The sequence below is a fragment of the Melopsittacus undulatus genome, chromosome 5 (assembly GCF_012275295.1).
Source record: "Melopsittacus undulatus isolate bMelUnd1 chromosome 5, bMelUnd1.mat.Z, whole genome shotgun sequence".
In the NCBI taxonomy this organism is placed as follows: Eukaryota; Metazoa; Chordata; class Aves; order Psittaciformes; family Psittaculidae; genus Melopsittacus; species Melopsittacus undulatus.
In genome coordinates this window covers 78738147-78762239 of record NC_047531.1, presented here as the reverse complement: position 1 = coordinate 78762239, position 24093 = coordinate 78738147, and the positions used below count along the sequence as shown (strand labels likewise).

At 36.9% G+C, this 24093-nt stretch overlaps 1 protein-coding gene across 1 annotated transcript in view; it reads left to right on the top strand.

Annotated features, from left to right (window-relative positions):
* ATXN10 (ataxin 10) overlaps positions 1–24093 on the top strand; it is a 98852-nt gene that overhangs the window by 37118 nt on the left and 37641 nt on the right. Inside the window, exons 6-9 of the mRNA XM_005147988.3 lie at positions 3268–3348; positions 9174–9339; positions 14382–14490; positions 17734–17903. Coding sequence (XP_005148045.3) covers positions 3268–3348; positions 9174–9339; positions 14382–14490; positions 17734–17903 — 526 coding nt within the window. The remainder of the gene's footprint in view (positions 1–3267; positions 3349–9173; positions 9340–14381; positions 14491–17733; positions 17904–24093) is intronic.

The window sequence follows — 24093 nt, the reverse complement described above, 5'->3', positions numbered from 1 at the left end:
ATATATCTGTTTCTGAAGTATGTTCTGGTCCCAAACAATTCCGCGTAAGGCATATTGCTTTTTTGGCATCTTGAAACGCTGGCAATATGACTTTGAAAGGTTAGGTATCTAGGTTGTGGTGGGTTTTTTTCTTAAAAACTTATACGATTTATTACATTTGTTTCTGGAACTACAAAAATGTCTATTTTATTCTTATTAAATATTTGGGATAGAGTGGCATTATTGTAGGATGATGAAAAATGCTTTTGGTGTTGAGATTGGAAGAGAAGTTTGCTGATCAAATAGAGAATCACCATGTCTTTTTCTTTCTTCTAAAACATTTGTGTGGAGTTTCCTCCTCATATTCTGAGACCAAGGACACTTCTCTAAACTTGCTAATAGGATCAGATCAACCTAATATGGAGTATTACATTTGATGATAAAGCTGATTGCTTACACCAGGCTTTGATTGTAGCAAGCTTAGTGGTCACTTGGAATAAACTGAGCACAAATGTAGCTCATACCATTTCATCTTGGCTGCTTCTCAAGTTCAGTTTGGTACAATGCAGCCCTTGTGCTATTGTAAAGTCTTTGAACTGATCATCTCCTCCTGTTTTTACCTAATATGTAAGCACTTGATTTTTTTAGGATTTTAGCCAAACATTTTTTTTTTAAAGTTAAGAAAATTGGCATATTTAACACTGTTCATTTGTTACTGTGTTACGCTTGCATAACAACTTTAATTTTCACCATTTCCTTCACTAAATTGCCATGGTCCTCAGTTTATCCCAGCAGTTCTGCTGCTGGCCCCAAAGAAAGTTTAAATCTCCTACCAAACCCTTTTGTGTGCATCTGACATGCCATATTCAGTCAGTAACCCAAAACTGAATGTCTTCTTTTAGTTCAGAATTCTGGATGGCCTACTTTTCTTCTTCTTTTCCACTGCTTTAAATGAAAAACAGGAGAGTTGAGGACTAAAGACAGTAGATTTAATTTTCTGCATCCTTGCTTAGCTACCACCAGAATTTCTGGGCATGGTAGCAAGAGCTGAAAGTGCTTTACTCCTTTACTAATTCTTCTGTTACCTCTTGGTGATGATCTTTTACAATATGCTACTGCTCTATTCTTCATGATACAGTAATGAAGAAGTTGATAAGGTGAAAGAGAAACATAAATACAGAAGCAGAAATTTCTGTGGTGTAACATCATGTCATGAAATAAAAGGGTAAGAAGCACATAGAGAAGTCTATGCTCGTTTATAAGCAGAAATTTTATTCTGAAATACTGCAGGCTCAAGCAGTAGAGGTCTAATCCACAGAACGTGAAATACGTGTGTGAATAAATACAAGAATGTAGACCCAAGGAACAACTAAAATACAGGTGGTCTTCTTTGCAATAGAAATGGCTAATGTGCACCTAGTAGTGCTAGTTCTTTTTGAGATAATTACTGATCACTTTTTTAGGCAAATGGACAAGAAGGTTTCCTCTAAATAAAGTTATGAAATTTAAGGTTGAAATTCTTAGTCTGACCTGCAAAATTGGAAAACTGAGGTTTAGATTATCTCCTTGAATGCACTTTCTCCATACTTCGTTGTCAGCTGAAATTTATAATTTATGAGGCTAAGTATTATGTTCTGCACAACTCTGATTATTATGCATTTTTCTTTTACATATCCAGATAAAAGCCTTTGCTTATATTCAAACCTTTGAAAAATAAGTCAGTTGTTATCATTCTGAAGATTGAACTGTGGATGGCTTGTATGCAATGAATTGTTGGTTCAGGAACTGCAGAAGTGTTTACCTTGACTAGCCTGCTGATGGCTTGATTCAGTTGTTATGGCTGAGTCTGTGCTGCTCAGTTGGAGTACATTTGTGCTTTTGACTTTGGGGAAGTCTGCAAGTCCAAATTTGTGTTGAGAAACTCTTGAATCAATATTACACTGCTCAGAATGCCAATTTTATGTTAATGATTCCCTATGGCTGTACTTTTTTTTTCCTTGAAAGTGTGTACAAATATCAGTTAAGAAAAAAGCAAAAGGAACATCACAAAATAGCTTTTATTATCCCTCCTCCTCTTAAAAATGTCTAGTTTACAGTAACTGAACCAGATGCTGGCGAAGTCCACAGTTACCATTGGAAATGTAATAGCTATTAGTCTTTTGGACCTCTTGTTCTCCCGTTTCCCCAGTTGTCACTGAGTATTTGTCCAAAAAATACTTCACTGCAGCTGGAAGTCTTCTATGTGATCTTCCTGTTAGCTGTGTAGTGGGTTATGAATACAGAAAATAAAAAGCTGTCAGCAAAGTGAAAAGTAGGGAGAAAGTGAAGGGAATATTGAAATCACTTGGTTTTCGTATTATTTTAGCTATACCTTTTCAGTAGCTCAGAGCTACTTAATCAGCTCAGAGGATGCTCTGAGATTTGACCTGTAATTATTTATATTTGATAGGTAGACGTGCTGCTTTAAAAATGCATTGTTTAGTATGCGTATACCTATGCAGCATATATAATACTGCCAGTGCTCCTAAGAGTGTGTTTTGAAGAGTAAAATGTTTTTACATACTTTGTTGTTCCGATAATGCTAAAGGTACATGTCCGTGTTGAAAATAAATTACTAGCATTTGCTATTTATCACTGTGAATGGTTCTTGGGGAAATGATCACTGTAAATACTGGTGGTAGGATAAGGCTAGACTGACAGTAACTCCGTGCCTCATAGAGCAAAGGGTTAGATTTGGTTATCAGCTTAGGTTCTATTACAAAAGGTGGCGAGGCTCTGTTTTTATAAGTTGAGAACAGGATTTTGCTGCCTTACATCTAACAAAGAAGTTTCCATTTGGTTTGATGTTTTGCTAGAATTTTTTAAATAAGAAATTATTTGGGCATTTTTTTGACTGTTTGGTGTGCATAAAATAGTGTTGTGAAGAGTAGCATAATAATTTTCAAGCTTGAGCTTTGATACTCTTTCTGATATACATAAACAATTAGATGAGTGTTTTATTATTTGAATTGTGGTGTTCCTTTTATGTAACTGGCAAGAGACCTTCACCAGCTTTCCTTCAAGCATTTGAGTGTGCTGAATTGATGGGAAATAACCATTGCTGTATTAGGAAAGATGTTGCAGGACAACACACATTTATTTTGTGACAATTTCTGTCTATTAGCAAATAGGACCAGAAGTGTGTAACCTGCTCATCAACAGGATAAAATAACTGATGCCATTTGGAGTAAATGTAGATGCTGATTTTTGTAGCACCAGTAACACCTTTTTTTTTTGTCCCCTCTTTAGGCTCTTGATTGTTACAGACTATTTGCTGAAATGTCCAGAGTTGGTAGAAGCCCTCTATGCCAAACTGAGCAATCAAGAAAGGTAACCCCAAAAACCAATGTGGCTTTTAGTATTTAGCATTCCATATAGAGTATCCTGTTCACATGATTGAAAAACTGTGTGGTTTCATAGTTGGCACAAAATCTCTAAATACATGTTTCTATGTCAGTAATGGTTTTAAATTGGTTGGTTAACATTACAGCTTAGCCACAACTGGCAGTGATTTATGTAGGGTTGCAGAATCCAGGTTGGCGCCATTACTTGGTAAAGAAATACTTAAAAAAAAAAAAAAGTCAAGATTTCATGCCTGTGTCTTGATTTCATAAGAGCACCACACCCTGCAGTGTTTTACAGCTGTGTTTGAAATATCCTCAACTGTTCATACGCCTGTTGTAATTACACGAAATTGAAGGAAGCCTTTACTGAAGTTGGAAATGTGTCTCCTACTGGTTAACAGAACCTAAAAAATGCAGATATGCAGATGCCCATTATTACTTAGCCTTTTAGTATTTCCACTATTAAAAACATGAAATGCTTTAACAATCCTTCACCTTGAAAGAAACTAGCTAGTTTTCCTTCGAGTGTTTCTGTAAATATATGCCGAATTAATGGGAAATGGTCCTTGCCGTATTTTGGAAAATGCTCATTTGCAATTTCTTTAATCAAAGGTTAGGGAAGATAAATTTTTGGAAATCCTGTACTATAATTCTGCTGCTCCTCCAACTACTTGAAGATCTTGTCACCTTGTTTATGTAGTCAATATAGCTTCTTTGTTCCCAACTGACCCAGAGAAACTCCAAGTTCCCTCTATGGTACTCACAGGTGAAAGACAAAGCAGTCCCTTAATGTTGGAGGTTTTTTCCTGGTTTGGGGGGACGTTGTTTGGTTTGGTTTGGTTTTGGATTTCTTTTTTCTGTGACTAAAGCTGCAGTGTTATTACAAATGGGGATACAAACACTGATCATAGACTAGAAAGAAGCAAAAGGGGTGGCAGGCAAATAGAGTATATGATAGGTTGAAAACCATAGATCAAACAGCATTGATGTATAGGCATGGAAAACAAGGAATGGGAATGCTAAGAAGGGAAATAACTGTCCTCTTCCTTTACTCAGGCTGACCAAATGGAAATGAGCATGAGCTGTGGGCTTATTGTGCCTGGAAGTAGGGGCTCCTTAACCAGTTAGAGGGAAAGAATGCTTTAAATGAATGAGCTAGATTTAATTCTTTTGGGGGATGTCATGGATGGCAGTTTGTATGTTTTCTTAATCCCTTGAGGACAGCCAGGACTCGGTTAGGTTTTCAGTTGTACTTGAAGCAATAGATGTAATCAGTTTCTAGAAAGGTCTCAGCTGGATTTGTTGCCTGCACCATGCTACAGAGGGTGATTTGCTACCTCTACGGAAAGGCTTTTGGTGTAGGTGTCATATGGATGATCACATGCATAATGGGTAGTCACAGCATATTCACTGAAGTTGTTATCAATCCCAAAAGTTCTACAAATCAAGTAAACTTCATAAAGTTTTTCAAAAACGTAAATCACAGTAGTTTAATGCGAATTTGATACTGCTTAATTTACTGTCAAACATATGGAAGTAGGTGGTGTAGAAATAGTCCTTTTGCATCTGAGCTGTAGAAGAAAACCCTGTCATGGCATCTTCCCATGTAGTGTTAGCATATTTAAAAATGCATTCTTTTGAGATACATGAGGAGACAAATCCAATTTAGATAAAAACATTTTGACTGTCATTAACTGGAGGAAAAAGTAACTGTATAAAGCAAAGCATAGGGAATTCATTGTTTCAAAACGAGACAAGGAGCCTTCACCGCAGGAGTTGCCGCACTGGGTGTCCAGTAAGGCTGACCAAGTCATATAAACGAAGAAAGGGCAGATGTGGTATTGAGGTGTCTGGGGAAAGCAGTTTGCACTCATGAATATATGGTGACTCTCAGTATCATGCACATTAAATATGCTTACTTTAAATATATTTACTGAAATGAAATTAACTATGCTGAGAAAGTTTGGGAATACGTACCTTTGTGGTGACTCTTGAAGTTGGCAGTCGCCTTAGATAACCAAAGTATATGCAGTTGCGTAACCGCAGTTATTTGCACTATTCACAGTATTCGCACTATTCGGAGTATTTCCTGTAATTGAAATCTAGTGCATTTGTGATACACTGGCCGTAGTGCATGCCATGAAGTAGTTCCTGTTGTAGATGTGGATCTGGAATCTGAATTTTCAATTCAAATAAAATTCTTGACTTCTGAACAGCTCTCTTTCATTTCCAACAAATCTAAGCACTTTGGTGTTGCATGTCTGAGTTTGCAAATGGCCTGAAATAAAAACTGTGACAATATGATCAGCTTTTTAATGTTATTCTGGCTTTGAAAAGTGTATGATGATGTGACAATGCCTGCTGTTTCTCTGCAAGTGATTATTGCAAAAACATATGGCTATGGTATTGAGCCAAAAAAATAGATTCTTGAATTCTTTGCCAGATTTGAGATTTCCCTGCACGTGTGTACAAGTATTTGGCAGAAGTATTTAGAAAAAGCCTGTTTTGCTATAATCCAAGTTAGCCTTGAGTGTAGACAGCATAAGTTAATGCTTTGATAGTCTTAATTACATTGTAAAACCTTCAAAATTAGTTAATCTGTATTGTCACTTTTAAGAAGGAGTTTTGGTTTAATAGTAACGAAAATGCAACTGCATAACAACTGAATCAGGTGTTTTTAAGATGCTTAACCACACTTGCATCTTTAGTTTTCACTTTTGTGCTACTTCATGTTAAGAGTTTGCAGTGAATGATGTAGCCATTTACCAGATGGGGTGTTTTGTTCTCCATGATGCTCACAAACACAGAATAGCACTTGCTAAGAGGTTATAAACCAGGCATGCTTGATAGAATTGGTGATAATAAAAGATACAATTTTACAGTTTTATTCTTAGACAGGCTTAGCAAGGCTTCACTTTATTTTTTTAATAATAACGACCTTCCAGATTTAAATTTCACTTAATTGCTGTGGTTTACTTGCAGACTATAGGAGACAGCAATGTGTTTTACTGATGATTGCAAATACTTTATAGGACTTGTTCTGAGTTCCTGCCAATTTGGTCAGCTTTTGGAAGGACTGGTTTAAATTTGGCTAGGGGAAAAAAAACACTAGAGAATGACACAAAGACTTTCTAAGTGGTGTCTAAGGAAAAGGAAGATGACATGCCATGATCGTTGCCAAATAGAAATAAAGTCATAAATAGAATACACAAAATTATATTTTAGATATTGAACTGTTACAAAGATTCATGATGAAACATGCTAAAACTGTCAATACAGTTGTCATATCTGTATTTAGCTGTATGTAGGCAAACAAGTAGGAACAAACTCTGCCATTTGAATGGCTAAATGGTTCTGAGATCGTTTAAAAGAAATTACTAAATTGCATTGTGTAGGAGAACTAACTTGGAAAGATTCGGGTGAGTCTTGGGAGAAAACAGAGAGAAACAATAGAAGAAAGGAGTGTAAAGGAACTTGCACCAGAACAAAAAGCATTGCTCTCAGGAAACTGTTGGCTGAATGGCAAGACTTGCTTGAAATTCAGGGGAAAGATGGGCATGTCCTGAATGACTGTGCCTGGAAGAAAACTCAGGAAAAGAATTTTGACATGAATGGCTAAAAATAACATAAAACTTTAAAAGAAATTACATGTAGGTGGTGTTTTAATGTCACTCCCATTTCTCTGGAAGGATTATGGTTGTCTAAAAGTGCACCCAGTTATATTGCAAGAGGGAGAGTAATACAGAAAACTTCCCTATGTACAACAATTTCATCTCACTAATACAGTTTGTGTAAATATGTAGTGACCCTCCAACTTCTTTACAAATGTATTGTTTGCCATTTTTTTGAACACGTATTACTCGGATCATTGGTACAACAGTAGCTGACTAGAACTCTGTTATACAAAGAGACAATATTTTATTGGAATAATTCCTGTAATCATAAAGTCTTCGAGTAGCCTGCTTTCTTGGCTGACAAAAACTGACATGTAAAATCTAACTCTGTCTTGGGAATAGATGACACATCTGTGCACTTAGTTTGATTTTTGCATAGTCTGAGGCCAAATCTGAAAGCCTTCATTCAGTTGGGGATGTTGGGTAAACAGACTCTGCTAGTTTGTAGGTGGACAAGAGTGTGGTACTCAGTTGTAACCTGCAGAACAAATGGAACAACTGCTTTGTGTCAGTGCTCCGTCACGTACATAAGCAAAGCCTGTGAGAGAGGTTACCAGTGTTTGACAGCCTTCTGTCTGAAGTCCACCCTTTCAAAAATGCATTGAGTGCATTTCTGTGCTACCATGTTGAAAAAGCTTTTTGTCCTCATTCAGATAATTGTTTAATGCAGCTGTATTGATGACATTGAGGGTTGAGTTTAGCAAGAACTGAGTAGCTGTTAGGTGATTAATAGGGGTGGGTTCTTGGAGGTTAATAAAGCAGTGACCATGCTTTTTCCACAGAAAAAGGCATTTCTCTTCCCCTTGTGAAAACCTGCTTGATAAATTTAAAAAAAGAAGAAAAAGGGTTTGAACTATTCCACATGTTTAAATGTCAGACCTTCCATCTGAATTGCAAATATTTTAGTGAAAGAAAACTCTGAGCTGGCTCCTGAATTCATTCAATAAAGAGTGCTCTTTCAGGTTGAGAGAATTACAGTGGGACTTCACTAACCCATATACTCCTCTGTGCTGGAGGTGAACTGGGAAACTATAGGAAGGCCTTTGCCACGTTAAAGTCCAGCTTCCAGAAAACACTCCCTGTTTGCCCTAACAACATTAAGGAGTAAATAAAATTACATTAAAGCTGTTCAAATAAATGACAGAAGTGTATTTTATAGAGCAGCTGTGTTATGCATCCACTTACTTGCTGGTTTAATATAATGAGTAGCTCTTACTGGGTATATGAGGAAGTAACTTGGATTTACTGTAGTCCGTCTAGTGGTAATTATAAAACAACTGTAAAGAACAGAGTGGGCATATCAACTTTTATTTTCCCTGTTTCTGCTCACAATTGGTTTGAGCTCGGAGAGGAGAATGAGTGAAGGACTGCGTGCAAGTCAAGGGCTGTGAAAAGTGGTATTTTCAATAGAAGCCGTCAAATAGTCCGTGTTTATTTTGCTGAACTTACCAACAGCTTTAAGAGTTGTTTTGGTGAAAATTTGAGACGTATAGAATATGCAATCAGTGCTGTTATGACATAAGAAATTGCAAATTGAAATAGACTTAAAAAAAATGTTGACTTCACTGTCTGGCCAAATTGTATTAATTAAATGATAAATTAATGGTGTGCAGAAATAAACCATTGATCAGGAACTGATTGCCAGTGCTTATAAGACTTCTTGATTTTTAAAAATCAACTCTGTTACTGGCATACTAATTGTATATTTTTTAACAACAGCGTGGAGACCTCATAGTAGCCTTCCAGTATCTGAAGGGAGCCTACAGGGATGCTGGGGAGGGACTCTCATTAGGGACTGTAGTGACAGGATAAGGGGTAACGGGTTAAAACTTAAACAGCAGAGGTTTAGATTGGATCTAAGGAAGAAATTCTTTACTGTGAGGGTGGTGAGGCACTGGAATGGGTTGCCCAGGGAGGTTGTGAATGCTCCATCCCTGGCAGTGTTCAAGGCCAGGTTGGATGAAGGCTTGGGTGATACGGTTTAGTGTGAGGTGTCCCTGCCCATGGCAGGGGGGTTGGAACTAGATGATCTTAAGGTCCTTTCCAACCCTAACTATTCTATGATTCTATGATTCTACTGATAATTCTGTATGGCTTAGTGAATTTGATTAACCAGTTTCTGGTTTCTGATTCTTAGGGTTACTTTGTTAGAGCTGATGATGGTGAATGTACGTGAGAAGAACCTACATACCAGTGAAGAAATGAATGTGTTCATGAGACATGCTGACTTCCTTGCAGGCTGTTTCCAAGAGAAATATGAAGCTGTGCTCAAGTTAACTTCTGCAGAAGATGCAGATGATGAGGTACATCTGACAAGAAACATAGTACTAGAGTCTTCAATGCCACTATTACGAAAGTGACATTTGTGTACATTTCCAGTTTATATTGGGAAAATACTGGTAGAGTTCAGAGTAGAATCTATTGACAGCAGCCCAATTTTTCTTATGGTTTGAGGATGACAAAGAATATGGTTTGAAAAGAATACTTTGAGATAGAAATAAATCTACCACATTGTAAAGATCTCAATGTTTTAAAGATGTTCGAGTTGTCACATGTTTGCATGTTTTATTATGTTCTTACTAAGGATCCCTTCTATCCTTGTATAATTTATTTGGGTTGTGAATTAGATTTTATTCAAATATGAATCAAAACTTAAAATATTTTATTTATAGGTGGGAAACAGCATCTCTTTTTTTTTTAACTCCTCTCTTCCCCTCCCCTAAATCTGTGTAAAAATAGAGTAGATGCTGTTTTTGTGTTTGTTTGTTTTTTCCTAGGAGTACTAAAGTAAGTGAATCTTAGGTTTGGGGGTTTGGGGAGGGATTTTTTTTAATGTGATGGTTGGCTCTTGTTCTGCTTTGTTTTAACTTAAATAACTGATGATAGCTTGATAATTAATACATCATTAAGGTCTTAAATACTAGAAAATGCATTTGACTACTTGTAAGGCAGATGTTCCTGCTGTATTATGACCTGGAACATCAAGTTCTGATTGTGGAGAGCTGTGGTGTGTGTGTGATTGGCTCAGTGCAGGGGCATTTTCTGAAATGTGTAGTGATCCTCCCTGAAAGCAAGGACTTTTGTTAATGACTCTTCCCTGTTTCCCAATGATCGGGGGATCTCTAGACCTTGCATGGCTCTGACAAGGCAGCAGTCCTGGGGCCAGCTAGCATCCATAGCATCGAGTTGCAGAGTTTGCTGAGCTCTTAGTGGCAGATGGCTCCTGTCAACACCCAGACACTTGCCCCAACTCCAGTCCACATGGAAGAAATTTGTTATTGCTTCAGACTTAATGAACTGGTTCTGTTGAGGATGGCCGCAATGAAGTCCCTTTGCCAGCTAAATAAGAAGGCTTTTATGGGTCACAGATGGTTTGTGGGTTGCACTTTGGGAACCTCTGGTGCAGAGCTCAGTCCTGGATGGCTTTGTTTTATTTCCGCCTTATGAAGTATCCAAGAATTGCTGGCTACTTGCCATACCATATAGTGCAGTAAGGAGGTTTAGGCCATCTAAGGCTAGAGGTCTGTTCAAATAATCTAGTGTTATTTTTACTCTTGCCTTCAATAAGTTGTTTGGAGATCTAACAATGTCCTTGGGAAAACAGGAAGCAACTTGCACCTAACTTGCAATGACATTATTTGTGCTGTGTTAGGTCATCGTATTATCAGCAGGCAGTGTCAGGTCATATTGGTCTCCGTTCTTGATCCCTCTCATGTAGATAAGTTTTAATGTTTTCAGCTGAGTTAGGTGTGAGCTCTTTTTTCTTTTAAGACAACTAGCCAAAAAACCTGGGAAATCTAATATGTTTTAGACACACATAGAATTAATTAGTCACTGATTCTCATTGATTAACCATGCTTTCAGAAGTGCAATTAACATTTTCTTAATAATATATTTTAAAATACATTGTTTTAAAGTGTCACATCTAACTTCTGTCTTGGCAAGTGACCACAGTGGTATGTTGAGATTGTGTTACCCCATATACATGTAATCAGAAGCATTTTGCTGTGAAAACAAAATTAACCTGTAACAGTTTTATTTGTAGAAACTCTCGAGAATGGCTGTCATAACTATTTTACTACCAAAGTGAAAAAATACTGATCTTTACATGGTTTTATATGGTAATGTTACACAGTGTTGTACTTGACAATTTCGTTGTTTACATGGGCACAAGAATTTTAAATGTATGTTGAGACTTGTTATGGAAAGTTATTAAAAATCATTGTATGAAGAGGTGGTATTTGGATGCATAAAAAACTCCCCCAAGAAATCCAAACCAAACAACAACACAACTATGTCTTATTTGTCCAAGAAGCACAGGTTCACCCCATCACCACAACTGCTTTGTCTAAGTTATATTAGAAAAGTTCATTGTCTACTTCTGGAAAAGGTATGAGCTTGGCAGTAGGAGGACATATACTGAGACATCTCCAGCTTTCCCTGTCCCACCCTATAGTACACTCTTTTTTTCTCTTCTTCCCTTCCACCCCTCTCCCTCCCCCTCCCCCTTTTTTCTTTTTCCGGTATGTTTCCTTTCCAAGTATTCTGTGGTTTCAGTTCTTGGAAAAAAACATTTGTTTGTGCTCAGCCAAAAGAGGTCTCTGTCCAACTTGAAGGTGCTGGGACAGCAGTATTGAGAATATTACTGTAGAACTTGCCCTGCTTGACACTGACTTTTTATTCTTCTTGCACATAAACATGATGCATGGTGAATATCACTATTTTGTGGGAAATGTGGATCATTTGATGAGCACAAAGTGCAAGCTATAAGTCACAATAGCTGAGTAAGAGGAGAGCAATGACAAAACTAGAAAGTGTGCGTATGTGCATATTGTGTATATACATTTAATTTATTCATAATGTATATTTACTATGGGTAAAGAGAATTTCCAACTTAAGTTCGTAAAGCTATTAATTTTCTCATAAAAAATTGCACCAATTTCTCCTCAATTGTAAGAAGGTTTAGGTTTTGAATAAGAGTTGTGCTTAACTGAAAAAAAAAAGCAGTTGTGCATGTAGAATCTGTCATTAAAAATGGGCTAGGCAACATCTGTGATATTAAACTAAACTCTGCCTGGATTATTCTGTACACTGAAGCAAAGTGCCTTGGTCAGGCTATGTCTGTATTAGTAAGCTGTCTTAGACTCCAAAATTGCAAGGCCACATTTGAAAACCACCTTTTGGGAACAATCCTTGAACTGGCCTGACTCCCAAAATGTTTTCTGGGTGTCCCGTCTACTATTTAATTTATTATATGTAGACATAGCTTCTTTTCCCAAAGGAAACTCAGGTCTTGCAGCTTCCATCTTAAACCAAAGAAAAGCTAATCATATGCTTCTGCAGTCCTTAAACCAATGTTTTAAATAACTTTTCCATTATAAGCCTGACTTCAGCATCATTTTGCTCTCAGTAACTTTCAACCATACTTGCAAAATAAAGCCCTTCCCTGGATTTTAAGTTCTTATTTCATCTCTTTATAAGGAACATTTATCTGAGTCTCTCTTGAAATATGTTTATTTTAAAACTTCAGTTATTTCCTTATTTACTTTCCAGATTATATCCACATCAAGATGGCTGTCAGATTTCAAAACATTTTGGAGTTTGAGCAGCATCTTGTTGCTGAACTTAAAGCGTTCTGCTTTATTGCCTTTCTTTCGTACAGGTGGAGGGTGAAAAAAATATAAAATCGGAAAGTTGGGGTGGTGTTGGGGAACCCAACCAGAGATGTTTCAATTTTTTTTTAAGTATCAGGTTTCAAATGTGGATAAGAATTTGGGGGTTTGTTTGTGATTTTTAAATAATCTGTTCCTCTTCTCAAATCTAGATGGAACGCTTGAGGAACTGAGATGGATGTTGGGATAGAAGGGAGAGATGATATTATAAGGTTCTGGGAAGAACTGTGTAGAGGACAGGGAGGAAATACATTTTTAAAAAGTAAAAAAATAGAAAAAGGGGAGAGGGTGAAAATTATAAGGCTGAAAAAGGAAAAGCCAGGATGAGTCCGCCACTACAGAACTTGCATTATGTACAGCAAGGGCCATTGTACCTTACTGGTGTGATTTATAATTGACTATTGATACTTGCTTGCTTTACAGATGTACAGCACATAACATTTTCTTGTGCAAAGGTAAATGCTAAGTGTATGAGCTGAAGGGTGTTATGGTTAAACTACTGTGTTATAATGATGCAGAATGGCTTTAAAAATGTTAAATACCAGCTTACTGTCTCTGAAATACAGTTGGGGTATTCTTATTTTATAATAGGACAATGACCAGCGTAGTGGCTGATTTTGTGCTATTAAAAGCAATTTGTTGAATAACATAGGGAAGATCTGCATCGTCCTACACCTGTGTGAGTGGGGGAAAAATGAAAGTACAGCTTTAGGACTTGGACCCTGTATTGATTTGTTGCCTCCAAGGAGCAAAGAATGGATATAATCATAGTGCTTAATTACTGAACACTATGGCTGATGATTTTAATTTTGTTACGTTGTCATGTGGATTCAAAGATGTTATACTGTTGGTAAGCAAACGTCTCTTTGTTCAGGGCCAGGCAACACAGGAATAGTTACAGTGACCTATGTCTTAGTCTTTTCAAGGCTACTTGGAGTTTACATACCACACCTTGTGTTGACTCATCTTGCAGTCACAGTATGGTTCTTGAGCAATATGTGGTGTTCCAAATTATGCCATACACTCTTCAGGTAGTTTCTGTAAGTGCTGGATTGTCATTATAAGCACACGTCAGTATAGTCTGTGAGAAAAAAATAGCTCACTGGCTGAATAAATAATATGCAAATAAAATTGTGTCTCATACCTAACCAAAATGCTGCATCTCTGATCCCAATCCTATTTACCCAAGAATAATGTAAATTCTCGCAGCCAAAGTTCATGTGACCACAGAACTTTACAAAATTCCTGCGGATAACAAATTGGTGTCTTGCAGGCAGCATTTGTGTCTTTAAAGTGGGACGCTCCTACTGAATAAACTCAAAGAAAACATTTATACAGAAATAATTTTCTCAGCTAGTAATTTTCTGTATTTTTGCTTTTGGAAGCTACTGTGTTTTTGTTAAAATTTTATCCTTTATGTCTCTGTTTTGGTTTCCCCGTGATTTTTCAGGGCACATATAACCTTGGTTGACTGTAGAAATTATTGCAGTGTAATCCATTATTGTTATTCTAGAAAGATGTCCTCGTTTTATAGAAATGTATTCTTGGCAGTTTAGAAGACCAGCAAAGAACCTGAGGTGCTGAGAGTTCCCGTCCTCTGTTTAGATTGCCAGTTTTATGTTCTTTTGGTATCCTTCATAAGCCATTTTCACGAATGCCATATTAATTTACAGGAAGCACTGGTTGCAATTCGTCTTCTTGATGTTCTTTGTGAAATGACATCGAGCAATGGACAGCTAGAATATCTACAGACTTTGCCTGGTTTGCTTGAAACAGCCATAGGTGAGTGAAAAGCCACAAGATTTTTCAGCTATTGGCTTGCTCCAAATCATGTTGCTCTGTGAATAAAAACATGTTTTTCACAAGTGGTGGTAATTATGATGCTGACCTTTAATAAAATAAATAAATAGGAAATGTAGTTAATCTACATTTTCAAATATTTGTTTTGTTCCTGGAATTTTTCTGCTTCTCCTCTTGCTCTGTTGGTTCCTATTACCCAACAGAGGCTTGATTCAACTGTAGCAACGCACTATTTATGCAGTGAGAGTTGTGCAAAGGACAACTGCCTCCTGTGTTCTTCCATGGGCTGAATGTGTGGGGAAGAATTTTCTCAAGAGGTAGAAAAAGGACTTTTCCATGCCTGTTCCCTTCTGTTTCCCAAATTCCTGAAAACTGAAATGAAGTGCAGTTTAACTGTTCTTAACCAAATTCAGTTATTTTTATAGGTCATTTTGAAACAATTTGTCTTCTGCTAATGAACAGCAAAGGGCTGTACACAAAGAAAATTAAGCCAGGATTGTCCAGAAAAACCCTATATACCTGGGGAGGAAGGAGGAGGACGTGTATGTATGCCTGTGCCTTCCTAAATTTTAGCAGTTTCTGAGACTACCACCATTTTCTGAGAAAATTGTAAAAGGTTATGAATTTTAAGGAGAAATATGTAATATTTTGGCAAAAAAAAGGCTGAAACAGCTGTTAATTGTGACTATTTTGAGATTTTCAGAGGTGCTTTGCTGAAAGAAAGCCCATACACCAAAAAGCTGAAACAAACCCAACAACAACCAACACACAAAAAAGAAAAACCACCACCAAAAAGAATGCCAAACCTATTTTTGATGGCAGGTTTATATTTTTGTTCCTTACAGTAAGATGACTAACAGCAAGATCTATTTTGTGCATATGTGTATGTTTTGAGGAAACTGAAAGGTACGTGTTGTATCATCTGAATGCTTGTATAAGTAAACTTAAATGATAATTTCAGGGAGCTGCAGTTCACTTAAGTTTAGAAGTTTACACTCAAGTTGTCCTGTCTCTAGCTGTGCACAGCCTGACTTTTCTGCACAGCTGTCTCCAGGCTAATGAAACGAGTGCAGGCTAGAACATTGCTACCATGTGCATCCTTTTTATTGCTCACATGCCCTCAGCCAACAATAATTAATGTACTTGCATAGTTTCCTTAATGCTGCCTTTTGGCTACAAGACTGCTTTAATTCTGTATTAGCAGAAAGGGAAAAAAGCTGTATTAATGTGTTATATCACCTTCAATATTTAACTCAGAAGACCCGAAGAATAAGGATAAATAGTGCTAAAGATTTTAATCAAACAGATTTTTTGATTAATAAGTTCTTCAGTTTATATGATGAAAAGTTTCCTGTTAGAAGTCAGCAAAAACGTGATAGAAAGATCTGAAAAATACATAAATAATCTTTTAGGCATCAGCTAAGGAGTATATTTTGCTATTTCCAGTAATTGTCGCATTACATTAGACCCTAATGCTTTTAGCACTGTTAACTGCTTGATTGCACAGTGTTTGGGGAATTATCACCAGGGAGGTAAATGGTCTTTAGGATTGAAGGGCATTTTGGAATAACTGCTCTTTGGAATGAGAGAATGGCAGACTGAAGTGTCCTTTAGTTGGGAGTATCAGTGACATCCGGGGAGCAGTTGCTGTGTTGTGTTGATGTGCAGTGTTTGAGAGGAGCACTGTTCTCTCTGGGTTGGCATCATGCATAGAAGGTAGCTGTTTTCCTTCCACCTTTTCCTGTACTTCTCTTTCCAGGTAGGTGCACTGTAATAAAATTTGAAGAGCTTTATTTAATTTTTTAAATGGGGCTTTTGTTTGATTTCATTTTTTGGTTTAAATTGTTTTCTTCAAGGATCCCTCATCAGGACAGGCAGAAGATTTAGGAAGGCCTCTTATGCATTCTGTGTGGGGAATAAGTAAGACTTTAGGGCAAGGCAGCACACAAAGTGAAATGCCATGTAAAGGATGCAAGACTGACAAATTTCATGAATTTACAAAACCAGACGAATTTCTGTGAAAGAAAAGTTTGTTAAAAGCAATTTTTATGATGACATTTTTAGGGACAATCAGGAGAGTGTTGTTTGGGTTGTTTTTTTCCTATTTCAGAATATGAACAACTGTTAAGTAGTAGCTGTCATACAGGAGGCCTCTAGGCCCTAGTATAGTTTCATATTTAAAAAAAAACCTACCAAAATGTAGTTACCTCTTTATCAGCACAGAGGGTTTTTTTTCTTCTGTGTATCAAACATTTGGGTGTGAAACTATGAATGATGGTTCCTCTAACTGAAATCCAGGAAATCTAGTATTCATTCTGCTATGGATGTCGCCACATCTAGAACGGAATGAGTATAGGGGTTAATTATCACCCTATTCTCTAACTTGGTTTTGCTATGTCTTCATTGTTCTAAGCATGAAGAATCCTGGGGATAGTGGTATAACAGGACAATTTTTAGTATTGCAGGTCACTTAGAGGGGAAATACTTCTTAATTTTGAAATATCGGCACAGCCTTTAGTGAATTTGCTTCTCAGCTGTATGAGCTCTCCGGTGTTCACATGATTTCAACCTTTCTTCTAGGTGTGGTGTCTTTGTAGGATGTTGTTTTCACAGATTTTAGTTTCCTTTCTCCCTGATTTCTCCCTGGAGCATTGTAGAAAAAATCCTAGTTCCTATGAACTAGCATTTGCCATAAAAGGACATTAGTATGTCTTAGTTGACAAGATTGCGGCACTGAAGGATTTGTTGTGTCAAGGTGCTGTCTGTACTCAAAATCCTCTCATGCTACAGAGCTAGGATGGGTTGGAAAAGAGAGAAAAAAGTAATTTTGTGATTAGGCTGTGTTGTTGTGACAGGCTTTAGCTGAATGAAGCTTTCTAAAAACACCTTGAGTTTAGCAATGTATTCACGGTGCCAGAATCAACAGCCTGCAAATTCTGACTCTTCAAGTAGAGACCAATAGCACCAGCCTTCAGACTTCCTGTCTGAACTATGTAGATGTGTAAAAAGGCTGCAAAACTACCTTCTGACCTTGAGATGGCCTTTTATGGTTATGCTAGCACAAATTAAGGAATTACAAACATTTTCAAAGTTCTTTTGACATAATTGCTGAATATCTCCAATTCTGTTGATTGACTTTGAACCGAACAATTAGTAGTAAAGTTTTGTGCAAAGAGATACTAATTTTCATGTGGTAATTAATTTAAATATCCTTGTTTTCTGTAGATACCCTGAGATTAACTCATCTTGCTGGGAAACAGACTGTAAACGTATTTACTGCCACACATGCTATGACAGGGCAGGAAGAAGTTTTGCATCCAGCTGTGGATTTTAAATCTCATCTCATTCGTTTGATTGGAAATTTGTGTTACAAAAATAAGGAAAACCAAGACAAGGTAAGTTTATACCTTTTCCTGGCAGAACTGTGACATGTGAACAGAAGAGTACGCCTGACTGTAACTTTAATGATGAAAATATGTTGTTGATCTTGATTGGATAGAACTGGTCATGTAAAGGAATTACTATCACAGATATTCTGACTTTTTAATAACAATGTAATGTATGCCTGTCTTTTACTTTAGTCCTATAGGATGCAGTCCAGTGACGAATTCCTTTGTTGTTTTCACATTTATACTTTCTTTGAAAAGAAAATATCAGAGACTAAAGCTCAGCTTTACTTTGGAGAAAATGGATGGGAATTGTTGCATGAATTTAAATTTCAATCTTTGAATTAGTATCTTATGCTTCTTCCCTCATTCCCCTTATATTTTTTTCATGCCACTTTAAAAATATAGGTCTGATTCCATCAAATCACTTTGAACCATTTATCTTTAGAATTTCTGTATGGAAAATTAGTTTTATTTCCACAGTGAGGAAAAAGAGGAAACAACAGCATGTTTTTAAATACAAAACCTTTTTTCTTAGTGATAAAAGGTGTGGTTTTCCTCCAGGACTTGCTAGACTAACCTAATTTTAGCAAGAAAATCAGTCACTAAATGATGTTGCAGCACATCTGAGCACTTCCTAAAATCGATTAGGTTATCTTACTCTTTGGCTTAAGCAACCACATACAGTATTACAGGAGTCTCAGCTTAGTGAAAGGTTTCTGTTTCTCTAGTTCTTCCTTGTGAGTTTCGTGTTTTAGAGAAGCCTTCTCTTGATTCCCATATCTTCCCTTTCTCTTAATGTGTCTTTTTTTCTGGCAGCCTTGTCCTGGAGATGAATGGTCTTGAGTAGCCTTTGTTACTTGCTGTTTGTAATTGGAAGGGAAATTTGGGTTTGTTTTCCTTTATTAATTTGAATCAAAGTTTTCACTTGCTGTCAAGGAAGTAATTTTTAGGCTGGAAAATGAGAAACATAGAAGAAAGGCTGTATCAAAGAAGGAGTAAAGGAGTATGTAAAGGAGTAAAGTAGCATCTTCACTTCTTACGATGTCAAGTGAGGCCCATGTCAGCAAGTACCAAAAATACAATAATTAATAGTGGTTACTCTTTAGGAAGTTACATATGATGAGACACACAGAGTCTGATTCTGTGTTGCCAAAGAGCTATTCAGACACTGAGTACTGAAAAAAAACAGTCCCTGTTGGAAGCTTCTTTTCCTGATTTTGGGTCTTTTTTTTTTCTTTTTATTAATACTTCATTTTACAAAAATAATAGACTCTTTTGTACTGATGCTGTCAAATCTGATTTCAGCTGTTGCAGCATCTACCAAGTTAGACTTTTATAATGGCAGCAAGGCATTTTCATAGTGTATGAGAGGAGGGCTCCTATGTCCTTGGGTATTTTTCTGCAGGGTAGAGAAATGGAAAATCTGAGGAATGCTACCCACTTTGACAAATGCTAATAATATGGACATATAGGTGGGAAATACAGTAATTATCCTCCCTTTCCCCATTCATATTACAGAATATAATAAAACATATTAACATTTCTGAAAAATTAATACTATTAATCACTCTTGCATACCTCAGTCTCTGACCCTTTATGGTGTGATATGTGTTTGTGTAAGTGAAATACATTTTTGTGGAATACCTTATGGTAGTGGAGGGGAGGATGTTATTTTCATTTGAAAGGGTTGATTTACTGCTTATTGTTCATTTTTGCTGGGATTTTCAAAGGCCCCTGGAGCAATTAGGCAAGCAGACTTAGTGTTTCCAATGGAAGGTGGGTATTAACTTGCCTTAAACTGCCTGCAAATATTATTGCTTTATGCTGTCTTGAAAATTACTTAGATTCTTGTGTGTGATATCATAGAACATTATTTAAGTGCCGTTGAAACTTTAGAAATGCCAATACTATGATACACTGTCTGTACCTTCAGTTTGTTTCATACATTTAAATTGGTTCTGGTAAATGCACTTGTCATTTTTAAGGCCATTTCCACACATAAACACATGCTTGTGAGGAAGGGGAAGGCAGCCCATATCATTGCACAGCTAAAAAACCTGAAGTTTTGAGATGAGAGTGAATTGTTCAAAGTGGCGCATGAGTTGGAGCTAGAACTGAATGAAAGTGGGGCTAGTTCCTGGGTTCCCAAACCTCTATCTAGAGTAGTATCTCACAATATAGATCTTACTTTATATCCATTAGTGGGTTTACACAAGGTTTACTCTCTCTATTCAGTCAAAATTAATGTAATACAGGGTAGATTGTATTTTTTTGTAACAAGCATACTGGCCAACACACCTGAGAGAACTTGGGGCTTTACTGTTGGCTGTTGCTTTTGTGTGACTTTGTGTGAATTCTAGGCACAAGCTGGAAAAATGGCTTTCTCTGCAGTCAGTTTAGCTGGTTGCTTGGCATGAGAGGGCACTTACCAAAGGCTTTTGAACAGCACTGCTAGTATTCGGACTCTAATTACCTGAGGCTTTTATATTTGTTTTCTCTAATATTTTGCTGTAATTTCTAGTCTTAGTGGAGTTCTTTTCCCAGTAACAATGATAATGCATTAGTAAATTGAGTCATTGTGTACTACTGCTAATAAATCATAGAAAATATAGCCCCTAATTTTATGATACAACCTTAGTGCTTGGTGTTGGTCTGCCTGACCTATTCTGAAAATGAGTAGTCCCCAAAGCCATTGGACCCCAGTAGTGACTTGGGCTAAGCACCCTTAGTGGACAGAGTTGCATCACTATCTTGAGGAGCTTCTTCAAGAGTTGGGTGACTACCTGCCTGTTCTCTGCAGGTGGATCTTGAGCCAGCCTGTGTTTCATGCACCACATGTCTGCTAAAGTACAGTGCTGAAATCCTACTGCATGGGGCATTAGTGACAGAGTTAAAGCAACAGAATGTCTGAAGCAGAAGGATAATTGCTCTGCAAAGGCTGCTTCACCATCTCTGTTTATGGTTTCCACCTGCAATAAGAACAATAATTGCAAGGGATTAATGCACTGGTTTGTGGGCAGTGGTGAAAAATCTTGTAATGCTTTGAAATGGAGAAATAGAGTGCTTTATTGCTTCTTCACTTTCTGTTCTATATCATTACTTGTTTTTCTAAAAAGCATTCTTTAGCTTGCACTCTGTTAGCATCAGGAATACATTATTTGCATTTTTTTCCTCGTAGTTTTATTTACTATGTGATATTTACTATTGTGATAAGTTCTTAAAATATAAAGGAGTGAGCAGACATTTAAGTTGTATACTGAGATGCAGTTATTAAAATGGGTTTTGCCAGGCTTACTGCCCACTTGCATGTTTTGCGAGGCTGAATAGGTTGGTATTTGTAAGAAGAATGTCTGATAAAATGTTCATTTTGGACTGATAAATGTTTGGTACATGCATGTCTTTAGATGTGCACAGTTTTACATAAAGAGAAGAAAAGCTGTAAAGAGTTATTGTCATGCATGTGGTATGATCCTGTATTTTGTTATGTCTCTTTCACAAATACACATTGTATGTTTTCTTAAATATTCCGGAAAGAAGGAGATGAGTTATGAGGCTGAGCAAGGAAAGGATGCTTTGGCTGGTAGTTAATGAATGAAGTTATCAAAGAAAAAGTGAAAACTCCTCCATACTTCGTTCACCTTGTTTGACTTGCCTTCTGGACACCTCAGATTTGTCATTTGGTCAGAATTTATACCTAATTTCTGCTCTCACTTTTCCACTGTGAAATGATGGATTCAGTGCAGCTCTTTCTGCTGGTTTAGTATAGTAGAAGTGCTTTAATAAAGAATAAAACTTCTGAAAGAAACCTAATGGATGAAGTCTAGAGGTTTTAATCCTTTATTGTAGAAATTAAATAAATACAAAATAGGTCACAGCAATTAATCTGCACCTCTCTTTCTTTGCTCATTTACAAGAATGTGTACTGGAAGGTGAGATGACTGATCTCTGCCTTGCTGTAACAAATAGCATTAATCTGCATGAACTTATTACCTTTCCCTAAAAGTATTGTTTATGTTTTGAGGTGTTTATGCAGTATGACTTGTTTAAAATACTTGATTTAATTACAAGTGTCATCAGTACTTGAGTAAGGAATGAAATAATGTAGACCTTATTCTGCATTGTTTCCCCTCCTGTCTTGTAAAGAGGAATTAGATAGACTTCAATCACACAACCTTGCTGGAGTACATAAATAGGGGATTGAAAGGAAGTAAAAAGTTTGACAAAGTTTAATTGCAGTCCTTATTCACTATTCAATTTAGTGTTCACTATTACCTCTGAGATCAAATGGGGGAGTCTGAATTGCCTGAGGGTTCTATCATGTGAAAACTATTATTGAAGGATGCAGTGTTGTCTGGAACAAGCTGGATGTGAGACATGAGCTGTGCTACTTGCAACATGGGAGCAGACAACTGCAGAACATGTACCTCCTGAGATCAGACTGCACTGTTGCCTTTTGAGAGGGATCCTGAAGGGAAAAATGTGATGTTGATGAATGCAAAGTTAAGCCTAACTTAGAAGAAAGCACTCAGCTTGGGTTTGGTGCTGTAATTTGTTTGCATTGGCTTTGCTGTCTTTACGTGACTCTTGTTACTGATAGATAGTTTATTGCTACTTGCTTACTCTAGCAATACATTCAGTATGCTGGGGATAGTTTGATATATGCTTGGGGTACTTTGATATATGCTGAGACCTTTGTGCTTTCCAGAATAGTGAATGTGCACAAGTGTATCTTTGAGATATTTCTTAATCAGCCTGTTTAAAGCAAAGCCAATGCCTTCAGGTAAATAAAGTAATCCATACCCTTAGCCCAAGGGCATTTTAGATACTAGAGATGCTGATGGACCCAAGGATAGGATATTGGTCTCTGAATTCAGTGTGTGTTTCTTTGATAAAGTTGCTCTGTTTATGTAGAGGAAACAATTGAAATGCAGGGTTGTCTTTGGTACTACCACCTTCCTACCAAAATGGAATCACTCTAATGAGATGAACAATTTATGAAGGATTTTTTTTACATGCCTACATTTTATTTGAGGTGGCAGCAATGCTTCATCTAATGTAATTATGTTGGGGTTTGTCACTGCAGGCTTGAGAAGGTTTTATGGAAGAAAAGGTGGTGGTGGGGTGGAAGCTTCTACAGAATAAAGTAGCAAATAAAACATCTGGATACTCTTTTATGTGATTACTGTAACTTTGATATTTTTATATATATATCTAAGCCAAATTGCTCTATATGAGACTAGCTCCCTAATTTGAAGACTGTTCTGCCTGAAAGTATAAACAAGATTTGACTTGTTTGGAATTTGGTTTTTCATTCTTTTTTTCACTGGGGCAGGGTGTGTAATGAATCAGTTAGAATATAGTTAGAAAAAGGTGCCAGCACCCATAGCTAAAATTGTCACCATTTGGCTCCTTAACTTAGTCTTCTTGCTGTAGTGATTATAAAATAGAAAATTTCAAACTAAAGACAAATACTTTGTTTTACTCAACAATTGGCTTTTTCTTGACTAAGATTTTCAGAAAGACTCTGAGCTTATCCAATTTCTGGGTTATTGGGTTTTTTTTGTTTTCCTTTTTGTTTGTTTGATTGTTTTTTCAGGATTAGCTTAACTTTTTAAAGTAATTACATTCTTCCTGGCATGGCAGGATTTGAGTTACTTGCAGTGAAGAGCATCTCACATTTATCTGTGTGCTGTTGAGAGAGGGAGGAGAAATAAACTGCTTTGATTTCTTCATTAGAAACCTACATAACTGTGGTTATCATACTTTCCTAATTTTAAACGTAAGCCAAAACTGCAAAAGATTCTTCATTCACATGTTGAGCAGAAGCGGTGGGGCCTTTTGGATATGGATGATCCAAAGCTGTGAGCTCCTTCGCAGCTAACTGCAAAGTTCTGCATGGTTCCACTGTTTGAATGGGGCTGTTCTAATATTGTGCCTGTCTGTATGTTTTAATGCTTTGCTAGATAAGGACAAAGCATTCAGGGAGCTGCAGGACTGAGCCCTTTAATGGGTAAGTTTTGTCTAGGTATAGCACTGTAAAAGTCAGCAATAAAGCTTAAAATGGGCTTCCTCAGAGAAGTGCCTTAAAAAACCTAGGTTTTGCTGGGGAAACAAGATTTCTACCTAACTGGTATAGACTTCTCCAAGTAGAAAAGTATCTCAGTTTCAAGAGTGTCTTTAAAAGTATCTGTTTTGC